We start from the raw sequence: 13,763 nt of genomic DNA, 5'->3' as shown, positions 1-13,763 counted from the left end.
CCTAGGTAAACAACTGTCGAGTTGTCTGAATGCAGCCAAATTCAAACCCTGTGATGGTTTTCCTTACTAGTGATTAAGTTTTACAGATTTTCTTTTGACTTAGATGTTTGCATTTGTACTCATGTTTGACTGCATCATACATTGCATCTCTTGTATTTTCCTTATTTTTCCTGGCTCAGATCCAGAGATCCATGTAACAGCTAGCTGAATACTACTACTAGTAGTAGTAATAGTCAGACAACTACTGTGTGCATGGATCTCTGAATCTGAGCCAGCAAAAATGACAGTAGTTGTGACAGCTGCAGTATTTGTATAGCACTTTTTAATGTTGAAGTCACATCTATTTTCTTAGTAATTCTTATAACAATTCTGTGAAGTAGGTGGATATTATTATCCACATACTGAAGATGGAGAGCTGAGGATGAAAAACGATGGCCTGCCTAAGGATACCTAGTGAGTTCGTGGCAGGGGAAAGATTTGAACTGGGACTTCCTGATTTTGCAGTTCAGTGTTTCTTCCTGCTAGCTCTGTGCTTCACTGTTCGACACATTCTGTGCTGTTAGTTTTGGATGTGCTGGTAATATGTTTAGTACAGTGAGGAGATAGATGGCCTTGCTGTACTGAGACAACTGTGACAAGCAATTTCTCATCCACTGCATATATAAATTCTCCTGTTGTATATTTAATCCTGTACACATGGGATCTTACCTATGTGGAAGTGGATGCATTAAAAAGAGTATGCATTGTTGTCCTCCAAAAGTAAGTTATCTTGGACAAAAATCACAACATGTTTCTCCTGCAGCCTTTTATTAGTACTGACAGCAGTGCTTAAGCAAGCTATGGTTTCCATCAGCAGGCAGGACTTCCTTTCTCAGTCGAGAAAGGTCAATTGCACATTTCAAAAAAGGTGCTGATGGGATGAGAAAAAAGGTTAAGGGTAGGAGACCACTTTGGAATTCCGCTATTAATGTTTTCCCAAAGCAAGAAAATAACTCCATCATATTTGGAGTTTTCAGAATTAAGTTGTTTTGTTCCAAAACAGCAGTAAACAAGCATGCTAGATATCATAGCAAGACAGGGTTATGTTTTTTAAATTGTTGTTGGTGGTATTTTTTGTTTTATTTTTATATGCTTCTGTGAAAACCAGCCACACTGAATTGGTCTGTTAGTTTGAAACCTTATCAGATCAAAGTACATACTAATAGGGCTTACCATGAAAATATTTAAGAAGTTATTCCAATAGCAATCTGTGGTACAAGTTAATGCGCAGTTCTGAATATTTGATTCACTTGAATGAAGACCTCCTATTGTATAAAATTGAACTGTGAGTCTCAAATTCAAGAGATTTGTCTAGTAGACACTGGGGAAAGGATTTGATTGTAATCTTTAGATTTTTTAAAATGGTCTCATAAAGTAGGTGGAAAATAATTATTTGGTATCACTGAATACAATAGGGCTGTGTTTCAGTGGCAGGATATAAAATCAAAAGGTTTTAAGTGGCAGGAAAATTTAGATTGGTTCTTAGGGGAACTATTTTCAGAGTGTTTGGCACAGGTTACTTGGTTACTTTTAGGGATATATTTTCTTCCTATAAGGCCTTAAAATGACAGAATTGTCTTCTGCAGATACGATTTCAGTATAGAAAGTCTTGCTTCAAACCTAGGGGTTAGACTAGATAAGTTTGATGCTCCCTTTCCTTTTTAATATTTTTGTATCTGTATGTTCCATTGCCAGCTGGCCACCTCTTTATCAACACAAGAGAAAATGTATTCTTGTGTTGTTCAGTGACTAGGGGCAGGTCTACACCTGCCAGATATCCTGGGATCATCTCTAGGTGGTCCTCGGGATGGTCCCGAGACCACAGAAATATCAGGAAATCTGTGGTCCCAGATATCCCAGGGAAAGTCCCTGGGCATCCCAGGTTGCCCTGGGATCCCCAGTTATAGGAGATAACCACATGAACTGGGGTGATGAGATACATAATAATTTCAATGCCTACTATAAGAAGTACTTTGTTTTCATAACAAAATAAAGCCTCAAACTGATCCAGTGATATTTTTTGATTTCTTCTAAAATCAATATCCTGTAACTTTTAATTTTTGGGATATGATCAGAAAATAATGGGTGAGTTTGCACAACATGACAACCCGCCCTGCAAATAAAGCTTTGCAGTGTGGGTTATTTTCGGAACAACCCACAGTGCACCCGACAGACAATTGGGCTTACAATGGGTTGTTCTCCCCCTCCTCCCCCCTTGATCCTCACCCCTGGTATACCATGGTCTAGTTCTGCTTAACTTGTTTACCTGTCCCGTGCCACTCCCCACTCCAATTGTGAGCCCATTTTAATTCCTGAGCTTTTAAAAAAAAAATGCACCAAAATGGGACACACGGGCACACACACACACACACACAGTTGCGCAAGTGCGCACTTACAACTATTAGATCTATGTAGCCTTGTCTTCTCAATGCCCCTGTATATTTCAGCTGTCAAAGTGAAGAAAGTGCAGTGTGAAACATACAAGGAAATTGACGAGATTAGACTGCATATAGGCTAATTTGATAGCTATTGACAGTGTCAGGTTGGGAACAGGGACCAGATTGCCTGCTTATCAAGGTGATCCCCACAGTCTTAATGTGTTTAACTGTCACTTGTGGATGCTGTACTTCCATTCCACACTTTCCCATGTCTCCAGCAAGAGATCTAGAGTCCACCCCTCCTTTCACAGCTCCCATTTGAAGCAGTCATTGCTGCAGTTAATACAATAACATGGAGATATTCAAGACAGGAGAGCTATATCTCATTTCTTGTTTAATTTGATAATGTGGTTTTTATTATTCCATCTTTTAACACTTTTCTAAATTCTGTTATTCCAGAATCCTCCCATGGTCTTATATTTCCCAACAAGTCTTTCTTTTCAAACTCTTTATTATAGTTGGCTATGAGAGGTGCCAGTTATTTAACTGCTTTTCTTATAGCTATAGCATGCCCAATGGTTCTGTGATGGTGATTTTTACCTGTACAGGAAAATCCTGTGCTGTTCTTTCTCAAAAGAGGAAACAATGCTTAAGAAAATGGGGGTCCTTAAACGTTTGGATCATGAGACCCCCCTGTATCTTTATTGTCCAGCACACAATGAAAATATGCAGACATAAGTGCTTTTGGCATTAGATTACACTGGAATGTGTATATCTCAGTGAAGCAGTGTGGATTTTGATGGCTAGGACAGGAGTAGGCAGAAGGTACAACAGGATCCACTGGTAGATTTCTGGGTGATTTGCAGAAGGATTTCTCCCAGTTATTTAACAATAGCAACAACAAAATGAGCTCCTCTGCTTTAAATTATACTGATGAAATGAAGAAACATGGGGGTGAGGGTGTAACCAGGAGTAGCTCTTTGTGTGGAAAGATTGTGAGCTCTCTTCTAGTACTAAACCCCCCCACAATTCCTGGCCCTATATTTATTTAATCTAACTTCATGTTGTTTGTACCTGGTTCTGGTTCGTTGATCTCATTGTGCTAGTAAAAAAACCAAAAACCAATAGAGTAGATCCCATAAGCCTGAAGTCTGCCCAGTCCTGTGGTAGGAGATTCTCAAGTTACAGGTGGGTTGTGCATATTCACTTCTGTAAATTCCAATTTTATTCTTTTTCTTTTTCAGTGCATCCATCGAGATTTAGCAGCGAGGAATGTTTTGGTAACTGAAAATAACGTCATGAAAATAGCTGACTTTGGGTTGGCCAGAGACATCAACAATATAGATTATTATAAAAAGACTACTAATGTAAGTGGATGGCAGTCTTATCACTTGATCCAGTATCTTTTTCAGTAGTGCATTTAAGTATAGCAAATGTATTCCTAATGGACTTCTTGTACAGCAGCCTAACTTTTAATCAAAGAAATGAAAATAATAGGCAAGTGTGTAAGGATTCCTAACCTCTTTTTACTGGGAAAGGAAGGTTATCTGCTTACACAGCCGGGGAGAGTACGTGTTACATGATGCTTTCTAAAGGATAAGGTTTAGCCTTTGCTTTTTATGGTCTCCATGAAACTTCTAGCACATTCTTTGACTGTTAGCTGCATAGTGAATATAAATATAAATTTGCCTTTTTGTAATCAATGAATGATTTTGTGGAATGCATCCATTATGCAATTGTTAACATTTGGTTTTAGTTTTGTAGAAGTCTTAGATTACCCATATTTCAGTTTGGAGTTAGTAGAAGCTTTCTCGGCAACATGCTGGTTAAAGCGCCAAGGCCTCCTGATTTATATTATGCTATTATAGTGTGCTCTTGCTACAGACAACTGCTCATACAGCCAAAAACCTAGTATCTTTGTTTAATGCTATATTCAGTAGACCTTAAGTGTCGTGACAGTTTTAAAATTAAGGAGGGTGTGTATACAGGACACTAGTGTATCATTTTAGAAGCCCCTGCATGGTCATTCAGAAGCATCGTATTTTTGAGTGTAGCACCTCTTGTTGAGTGAAAACATTAATTATTTGTTTATTTTTATTTAGTTAATTTATACCCCAACTTTTCCCATCACGGAACTCAAGATGCTATAGATTTGGCTTCCTAGGTGGTCTCCCATCCAAGCACTGACCAGTCCCAGACCTGCTTAGCTTCAGCAGCCCTGAGGTTAAGCAACCCTCGTCTGTGGGCATCTGACATGGACTTGTTGAATGACTGGCTGTGGGGCGGAGTGCTATTGCAAAAGCATCCTTCTTTTCTGTGGTCATTGAGGGCCATTTCCCACATTTCAATTATCTTACCACTGAGTACATTTGAATATACCAAAGTAAAGCACTTTCGGGATTACGTGGATTCTGTGGAGAGCTGATGTCTGTAGAATGGTGTCTTGAGGGAAGGGGGTTGAGGTTGACTTTCCGATCCCTTCAATTACAACTGTATTAATGAGAACTGGTAGACGCTATATTATCTCATATTACATAGAACTAGTGGTTCATTTCCTTTAACATTGGTATTGCCATTTGAATTAATCTTTTGCCAAATTATTTGTTGAAATTTACTAGTGAATCACAGTAAACCTTTTTATTAACCTAGTTTTTGCTTTTCTATTTTCTGCCCAGGGTCGGTTGCCTGTGAAGTGGATGGCACCAGAAGCTCTATTTGACAGAGTTTACACGCATCAAAGTGATGTGTAAGTAACTTTATCTGAAAAACTTCCTTTACCTTTTAAAGGAAGTAAAAGGTACCATTAATCTAGAGCTTTCCCAGTGAAACTGAATTACGTGTACTAGAAATATATTCAGCTGATTAAAATATGTTTCATATTACATTTTCTCTTGACTGTTAAGTTGGGGGAAAGTTCTGTTACAGTCCCCCCCCCCATTATTTAAACAAAAAAAGAAAATACATTTTTCTCCTACCATTTTAGACATCAGAACCAAAGAAAACAATGGATATTTTCAACTTCATTCCTGCCCATAGGCTCATTCTTTCAGCAATATTGTTGATTTCACTGTGGTAGATTTTTCTCTTATTTTTCCCCTTCTTGCCTTTCTGAATCTCGTGGTTGCCAGTAACAGAAAGAAAGAAAGAGTGGGAGGTGGCCTTAGACAGTGAGGATTTTCTGGAAGACTGCAAACCAGTGCTCTGTTACTAATCTGGCTGGCTTCAAAGCACATGAAAGGTAGAAAGCACTGGCTTCCTCTCATCAGGGCGGAAGTTTTCTTCCCTTGAACCTTTTTTTTTTTTTAACAGACATGCAGCTCCAAAGCATTGCTTTAAATGGTTAGACTTTGGAAGCATCTTGAGAACCCAAATATACCAGAGTTTCTACATCTTGAGTTGTGTGGCCTAAAAGGGCATATGTTTGTTTAGAAATTATATAGTTTATTTTTCTTTCTTTTTTTAACAATGAAGATTGTTAGCAAAGTTGTGAGTACCTTTGGAGAAGGAAAGAATATCACAATTGTTTGTTGCGTAGGAGTTATAAGTCAATCAGGCTTCCTGGTCATCCCCTTTCAGCACCCCATGCAAATATCTGATGCACATATTTGCTTTCTTTATGATCAAAGTCTATCCTGAGCCACTTCTGGCCAATCAGACTTGAATAATTGTGGCACCCCAGTTTCTATGGCCTCCGAGAGGGAGTTGCACAACCAACAGCTCATCCAGATTCCTTTGCATTGCCCTGTTCTGCCTTTATGGACAGCTGAGTGAACTAGAAAGATTTGCTTGCAAGAAAATATTATTAGGTTTGTAACATTAGAACTGCTTGCTTATATCTGCGTCAAACTATGCCAGTTCCCACTCATATTTGTATTCATGGTTCCAGCAGTATCATGTATTTATTGTTGTTGTTATACCCCATTCTCTGTCCAAGGAGCTCAGAGCAGCTTCTATAAGGTTCTTAGGAAGTCTCTCACCCAGAGAGCTTACAGGGCCAGGGCTGCTCGATTTTAACAGTAGAACTGTGGGCCTGTTCAGAGAACATGCTAAGCCATGGTTAGGCCCCTAACGCTTTTGCAGCAAATGATTAGTGAGTATGTTTAAACCATGGTTATGTAGCCACCATGGTTATGAATGCTTCACACAACATGCTACGTCATGGTTCACATGACATGCTAAACCCAAATGCTTAACCACCGCAGTTTAGCATGCCATCTGAACAGGGTCTGTGTCTACTGTGGTGCTTTTTCCTCACGAGCCAGAAGGAGATTATTGATTCCCATAAGGCAGGAGTGTCCAATCTCTTTCAGCTTGAGGGCCAAATTCAATTCCAGAGAAGCTCCCAGAGGCTGCATTCCAGTGCTGGGCGGGGCCAAAGATAAAAGGGGTGGGGCCAAAATACCAGCATCACTAAGTTTACAACCTTTTAGAGTGGTGGTGGGGAAACTGTGCAAAAGCTGGGAAACCACCCCAAAAATGGTGGTTGGAGGAATGGGCTGGGGCCATCTGGGAAAGCCCAAAGAACTGGATTAGGGCCCTGAGCCTGAGGTTCAACACCCTTGCCATAGGAGTTGCAGGAAACACCTAGGCAGGTGTGTATCTATCACTTTACGCATGCAGCTGTAGACATAAATAGTAGGAAAAGCTGAAGACAATAGAACATATCCTTTAAGTCATACAAATGTACTGCTCAGGTAATAGGCATCTGTGGCTTGCATTATTAAAGGTAACCTTTTCTATGCTGTCCTTGGAAAATCTGGTTCAGTCACATATTTATTCCCTTTTTTAATTCTCTAGATGGTCATTTGGTGTGCTAATGTGGGAGATCTTCACTTTAGGAGGGTCACCGTACCCTGGAATTCCAGTGGAAGAGCTTTTCAAGCTGCTTAAAGAAGGGCATAGAATGGATAAACCTGCCAATTGCACCAATGAACTGTAAGAACTCTTCCTTACTGGGCCATGAGCTGGATACGGAGCTCTGATATAAATAGCAGAAATACATTTGGTTTGAGTGCTTTCTCTCTCTCTCTCTCTCTCTCTTTCTCTTTCTCTCTTTCTCTCTCCACTCACTCACATACGTGTGCGCGCGTGCACACACACACACACACTTTTTGATTTGAATAAAAAGAGAGCTTCAGAAATTTCAATGAGAAGTGTCTGATTTAGGACAGTTCGAATTATGTACTGCCATGAGGACCCGCCAAAAACAAGCCTCAATAAATTGATCTTTGGTTTTAGTTGCATTTAAGAAATTGGCTGATGCTCTAATGTGTCAGGTTCTTCAATGTACAATTTGCACAATCTTAGTTCTGATTCATGTAGGCTGTACTTAGTTCTGATTCATGTAGGATCCACATTGAAGCAACATTTTTCAATTAAGTACATCTTTGTGCTTTCCAAAGTTGACATTTCCCACCCTAGTAGTCCTTTCCATTCTCTTCTAGTCAAATAACCATCAACAGCAAGTCTTTATTCATTATTTGTCTAGAATAAGGCATATTTTGTCAAAAGAATTGTCCAGTGCCTGAAAATCTTAGTTTTTTTTTTAAAAAAAAGCATTTACGTAGCTCCTGTGGCTGTCCCCCCAAAATGTAGAGCTAATATGAAAGGTCCAGAACTATGGTTAAAATAAAAGCCCATAAATTGCCCAGATTATGTGGCTTGATAGGAGTTGTAACACTCAACAAGATTAATCTTTGCCAAATGTGTAGGCTTTTAGATAACAGTGCAAAACATTCATTTCAGGTAAATAAGAACTTTCTATTGGAATGAGTGGGGTACCTGTGGCCATTGAGATACTGTTGTACCCCAATTCCCACCAGCTCTAGCCAGCATGGCCAGTGGTCATGGATGATGGGAGTTGTAATCCAATATTATCTGAAGGGCCACAGGTTCTCCATCCCTGTTGTATAGGCACCATAGTTCTGTTGTATGGATGATGATTGAATGCATGTGCAGGTGGGACATAAGAACTACCATCCATAATTTCCTAGTCTGCGGATGTGCTTTCTTAAATAAAGAGCATTGTACTCCAAAGGGTAATGTTTGAACATACCCCGACTTTTAGCTGAACAGCAGAGAGGTATTGTGATTATGAACGTTGGATGACACAGACGTAGACTTAATTAACACAGTGAAATGCTGGTTTCCACAGCTATATGATGATGAGAGATTGTTGGCATGCAGTACCTTCACAGAGACCTACTTTTAAACAGCTTGTGGAAGACTTAGATCGGATCCTCACTCTCACAACTAATGAGGTGAGTAAAGCACTTGCTTCTTAAACGTTGATTTAGTCAAATAACGTGATAACTGCAATAAATGGCAAAATGAAACAATGCAGGTATCCTTATATAGATGTGGGTATCCTTATAAAGAACAGAGAACAACTATACTGAAAGTATAGTTGTCCTGTGTTCCTACTGGCACATTTGGATTTATACAACAAGAGGAGGAGCATATTAAGATTGATGTACGGTATCTCTTAAAGCAAAGCAAGCTACAAGAAGTGCGAAGGGAATAGACCAAGATATGTGTTTGGTGGCTGGAGGGTAAAGAATTGAAAGGCTTATGTGGAAGAGAGTCTGTTTATTTTTACATGCTCATTTATTTATGTATTTATTTATTCAGTTTGTTTCTCAGCTGTTATGGGCAGATGAGTAATTGAAGTTCGGTCTTAAAGATCAATCTTAATTAGAACCACTAATGTGATGGGAAAAAGGCGAAGATGGTCTATGTACACCCATGGTAATGGCTACCGAAAATCTACCAATCAAACAATATTTGCATATTGTAGCAGTCAACCAAAGAAGAGTTATCACTTAAAACTGATCATGTGAATGGCCCTTGAATGAATATGTGAATCTGTTGAATCCTCTTGACTCACATGGATACGATCTTTGGGTGCTCTAAAAGTTTCCTCCTTCCACTTGTGCCAGAAATATCCTGCCCCATCTTGTTCCTAAAAGCTGTCATGTTAATTTATATGGAGGAAATGATGACTACTTTTGAAGTCAATGGGCGATTTGCCATTGATGGTGGAGGCGCCACAATTTTTACCCTGTGCACACAGATAGATTCATATTGTCTCTGGATAGACACAGAGATCACAGAGACCAGACATGAAAGAATACTTATGTGATATGGAAGTAATGTTAGATCAAAAGTGCACTATGAGCTATTTTTGCTGCAGATTGTGCTCCTGTTTATTTTGCATTGGATTCATCATCACTGTCTTCATAGGGAAACATTTAAAATGCAGATTTTTTTTTTTTTTTTTTTTTGGTTAAGGTAGTCTGGAAATTTGTTAAAAACCAGCTTTATTTAATTGATTTTTCTCATCTTAAAATCATAAGTTGTGGTTTAGCAAATGAAGAGGTTGCATTTAAATGAATACAGCTGCTGTGCAAAAGTTGAAAGAGAAGGAACGTTTCAAGGGGGGAAAGAACTTTATTCTGCTGCCAAAACTGTTGTTTCTAAAACTTCTTTAGCCCTGGCTTTGGATTTAAAGGATACTATAGCTCTTTTTCTCCCCCTCTCCCTCTGGTGGCTCTATTCAAATGCAATAGGCACAAGCTACCAGGACGTTCCCTTGTGCAAGACCCATTGAAATGAGTGGGAGCTCTGCAGAGCACTGTCACGTGTTTGCTTGGATACCACTGATTTCAATGGGGCTTACGTCAAAGGACTGCAAACTAAGTTGACTGTGTCCATGAACGTTAGTGCAGGTGGCTGCAGTGAGCAAAGAACATATAGCATGTTGCACTACAATTATTTGTTTTTAGTAGGTAATATTTGAGATGCTCAGTGCAAAAAGTTGCCCATTAAAATTTTATTATAAAACAGAAAAAAGTCAGCTTGACCAAATGGAAGAATCTTTCCCTCTGAAAATCACTTCCATGTGTTGGACAGAAATAGTTCTATGGAGGGTGAAATTTCATTTTTATCATCGTAAGCAAAATGTTTGCTTTTGATGTGGCTAGGGTATACGTTTCAGCTAGTGTGGTTAAAGTTGATATTGTTGGAACTGACACATCTGCCCCAGAAGTCTTTTGTTGTTGTTTTGGCTGTTTCTGTTTCTTTTTCCTTTTTCACGCTCCTCCAGAGATCTCTGGTTTTAAGAGTAGTTATTACTATATTTATATCCTGCCCTTCCTCCAAAGAGATTAGGGTGGTTGATGCACAAGGTTCTTCCTCCCTCCTTGGTATCCTTATACCAATCCTGTGAGATGGGGTTAATAATTTATTTATTATTTACTTTGGTATTTAAATAGTGCCCTTTAGGGATGAAGGCCCCCCTCACGTAACAGTTCACAATTAAAAGGGAAAGGAAAGGAACCTCTCGTGCAAGCACTTGAGTCATTACTGACTCCTAGAGGGACGCCTGCTTTCGCTGATGTTTTCTTGGCAGACTTTGTAGCGGAGTGGTTTGCCATTGCCTTCCCCAGTCGCAGTTACCTTTCCCCCAGCTAGCTGGGTACTCATTTTACCAACCTCGGAAGGATGGAAGGCTGAGTCGACCTGAGCCGGCTTCCTGAGAACCAGCTTCCGCTGGGATTGAACTCAGGCCATGGGGAGAGTTTCAGCTGCAGTAACTGCTGCTTACCACTCTGTGCCACACAAGGCTGTAACAATAAAAAATAAATAAATAAAAAAATAGTTCCACACACAGAATAAAATGTAAAGCTAAAACCATTCAATGCAACATCTAGCTAAGACCATAGGGATAGCACAAAGTGAAAAACATTCCAGACCAATAGTTTAATGAAAAGATCAGAGTAGCCATGTCTTTAAGGCCTATGCAAAATTCACCAGTGAGGGAGCTAATTTTACATCCAATGGGAGGGAGTTTCATAGGGGTAGATCCAGTGCTGAAAGGGTCCTGTGTCTCAAACCTGCCAACATAAGAGATTCTAAAGCAGACAGATGACTAGGACCTCTCTGCTGATCTTTGGGCTCAGGCCATTCCACATAGGTGTAGGTGGGCCCTCAATTCATCTGGTCCCATACCAGCAAGCTTCATAGAAAAATGGGGATTTGAAGCTTTCTTCAGTCCTAGTCTAATAGTGTAAAAAGCAGTCAGTTGTGAAAGTGGCCGCAACCTGTTTGTTCATGTATGCCCATAAAACGTATATGCAACCCATGCCACAGTTCAGTCCAAAGGTAATGTGAAATTTACTTGTATGTGTGGTTGTTTTGCCTTGTCTTGCAGGAATATCTAGACCTCAGTGGACCACTGGAACAGTATTCACCTAGCTATCAAGACACAAGGAGTTCCTGTTCTTCAGGGGATGACTCTGTTTTCTCTCCCGATCCGATGCCTTATGAACCTTGCCTTCCTAAGTACCAACACATAAACGGCAGTGTTAAAACATGAAAGGAGCCCTCTATTATTCCACAATGGAATAAGGAAACAAGAATGTCTACCTACCAAGAGAAAAAGAGAAGCCTTCCTTCAGACACACGAGGTTTTTGTTTGTACATATGAAATGTAGGGACCAAAAGAAAACAAAAATGGGCAAAATTGTGTTCTAATTGTGTTGGGGCGGGGATTGAGCTTTGGAACACCAAACAATATTCAGAAGAAGAAGAATTTTATGGGCCACATATGGACACAACTGCAACACCTTTTCTACATCCAATGGGCCAGTTGGACTTGAGGCAAACACTGGGTCAGCCTTCCTTGTTTATTTTGTAATATTTGGAGAAAATATATGTTGACACACACTTACAGAGCACAAATGCAGTATATAGGTGCTGGATGTATGTAAATATAATCAAATATGTATAAATATATATTATATATTTACAATGAATTATTTTTTGTATTGATTTTAAAATGGATGTCCCACTTCACCAAGGAAATTAGTCTCCTTCTTTTAAAAAAGAAACAGCTACTTGTAATTGCTGTTCATACATAAGACTTTCCTTTTTTTAAAAAAAAAAATCACCATCCAAAGGTGAAAAATACTTTGCTTTCAGGGAAAATGGTATCTCGTTAATTTATTAATTAATTGGTAATGTACAAAACAATTAATCTTTTATAGGGTTGTGTTATGTTGTAATTTAAATGGCATTTCTATGCAGGCAGCACAGAGAACTAGTAGATATATTGCTCAAACTTTACTAGTCAGATCTTTTTTTTTTTTTAAAGAGAGAAATATTTACGGTATATAACTAATTTTGGGAATTAAGGTTTTGATTAATTTGGGTTTTTAAAGTTCAATGAGAGGTTATTGCTCTAATTAAAACCAAAACTCTCAGAAATAAAAAAAAATGTGTCCTTTTACAAGAAAGTATTTTGCGCTCTGTCTCTCCAGTTATATAGCTGTTTTGGTTGTCACACACTACAACTCCTCAAGGGCAATAGAATAATATAGCCATATCCAAAGCATTATTCTTGGGCAATCCCTGTTCATTTAGATGGACTTGCTCAGTGGGATTAACCCAATACAAAGGATTCCATAGACTCGTGAAGGAAGAAAATATTCTAATTTGCCTAACATGTGCTACAATTTTTAAATGGCCTAAATCCCCATTTCCATTTTTCTGTACATGCATCCAACTAGCAACCATGTTTACTGAATTTCCAATAAGGCTTTCCAGATATTTTAATCTATTGCTAGCTTTGCTGGATCGTCACATATGCTATTTATGACAGAGTTGAATCCCACCATCTTTTTGAAGGGTTATTTTATTCTTGCTCCATTACAGTTTTCCAAACCATTCCACTCTGCCAGGCATAAGTACTGGTAGCTGGCCAAAAATATGATTGCATTTCTATAACTTGTCTTTCAGAATTAAAAGCATTATGTTTTCACATTCAGAGCACCTTTCACACTGGTGTGGCCATGCAATATGAATGCAATATTCATTCCGGCTTTACATATTTAAAAAAGGGGGAGGGGGATAAAAAGTATTAAAATCTGTTAATTTTTGTACTGACAATAAAAATCTTTCTACAGATATTAATGTTAACATTACAAAATAAATGTCACGCATCTTATTTTTTTTAATCATTTCTGTCTTACAAAATGGTTTCAGGTTTTCTACATATTAGAATCAGAAACTGAGTAAACGACTCCTTACTTTGTGTCTTCTAGTACCTGTATAATGCATGGTGGTAGTTCGGCACAATCCATCAATGCTCTTTCCATATAATTCAAAGTTCTCCAGCCTTGAAACAGGTGATTGTTGCTGTCAGAACAGATAGCACTGCTCACCTGCAAAGTGATGGGATGGACAGGCAGCTCATGTGGGTCTCTCTGTTTCAGCCACTGTATTAGTTCTCATGTGGCCCAAATGTGTAAAAGGAATATATGAGATTACTCATGCCTATCTGTTCTG

The 13,763-nt window shown here is 38.9% G+C and overlaps 1 protein-coding gene across 8 annotated transcripts in view; it reads left to right on the top strand.

Moving 5' to 3' along the window:
- The window catches only part of FGFR2 (fibroblast growth factor receptor 2), a 131,195-nt gene extending 118,117 nt beyond the window's left edge, over positions 1-13,078 (top strand). For all 8 annotated transcript variants that reach the window (XM_063132743.1, XM_063132748.1, XM_063132747.1 and 5 more), the window contains 5 exons: positions 3,662-3,784; positions 5,093-5,163; positions 7,215-7,352; positions 8,572-8,677; positions 11,629-13,078. In XM_063132743.1, coding sequence (XP_062988813.1) covers positions 3,662-3,784; positions 5,093-5,163; positions 7,215-7,352; positions 8,572-8,677; positions 11,629-11,793 — 603 coding nt within the window. In that variant the 3' untranslated portion in view covers positions 11,794-13,078. The remainder of the gene's footprint in view (positions 1-3,661; positions 3,785-5,092; positions 5,164-7,214; positions 7,353-8,571; positions 8,678-11,628) is intronic.
- The last annotated feature ends 685 nt before the right edge of the window (positions 13,079-13,763 follow it).

The sequence above is a fragment of the Elgaria multicarinata genome, chromosome 8, assembly GCF_023053635.1.
Source record: "Elgaria multicarinata webbii isolate HBS135686 ecotype San Diego chromosome 8, rElgMul1.1.pri, whole genome shotgun sequence".
Classification (NCBI taxonomy): Eukaryota; Metazoa; Chordata; class Lepidosauria; order Squamata; family Anguidae; genus Elgaria; species Elgaria multicarinata.
The sequence above is the reverse complement of the archived record's forward strand: the minus strand, read 5'-3'. Positions and strand labels throughout refer to the sequence as shown.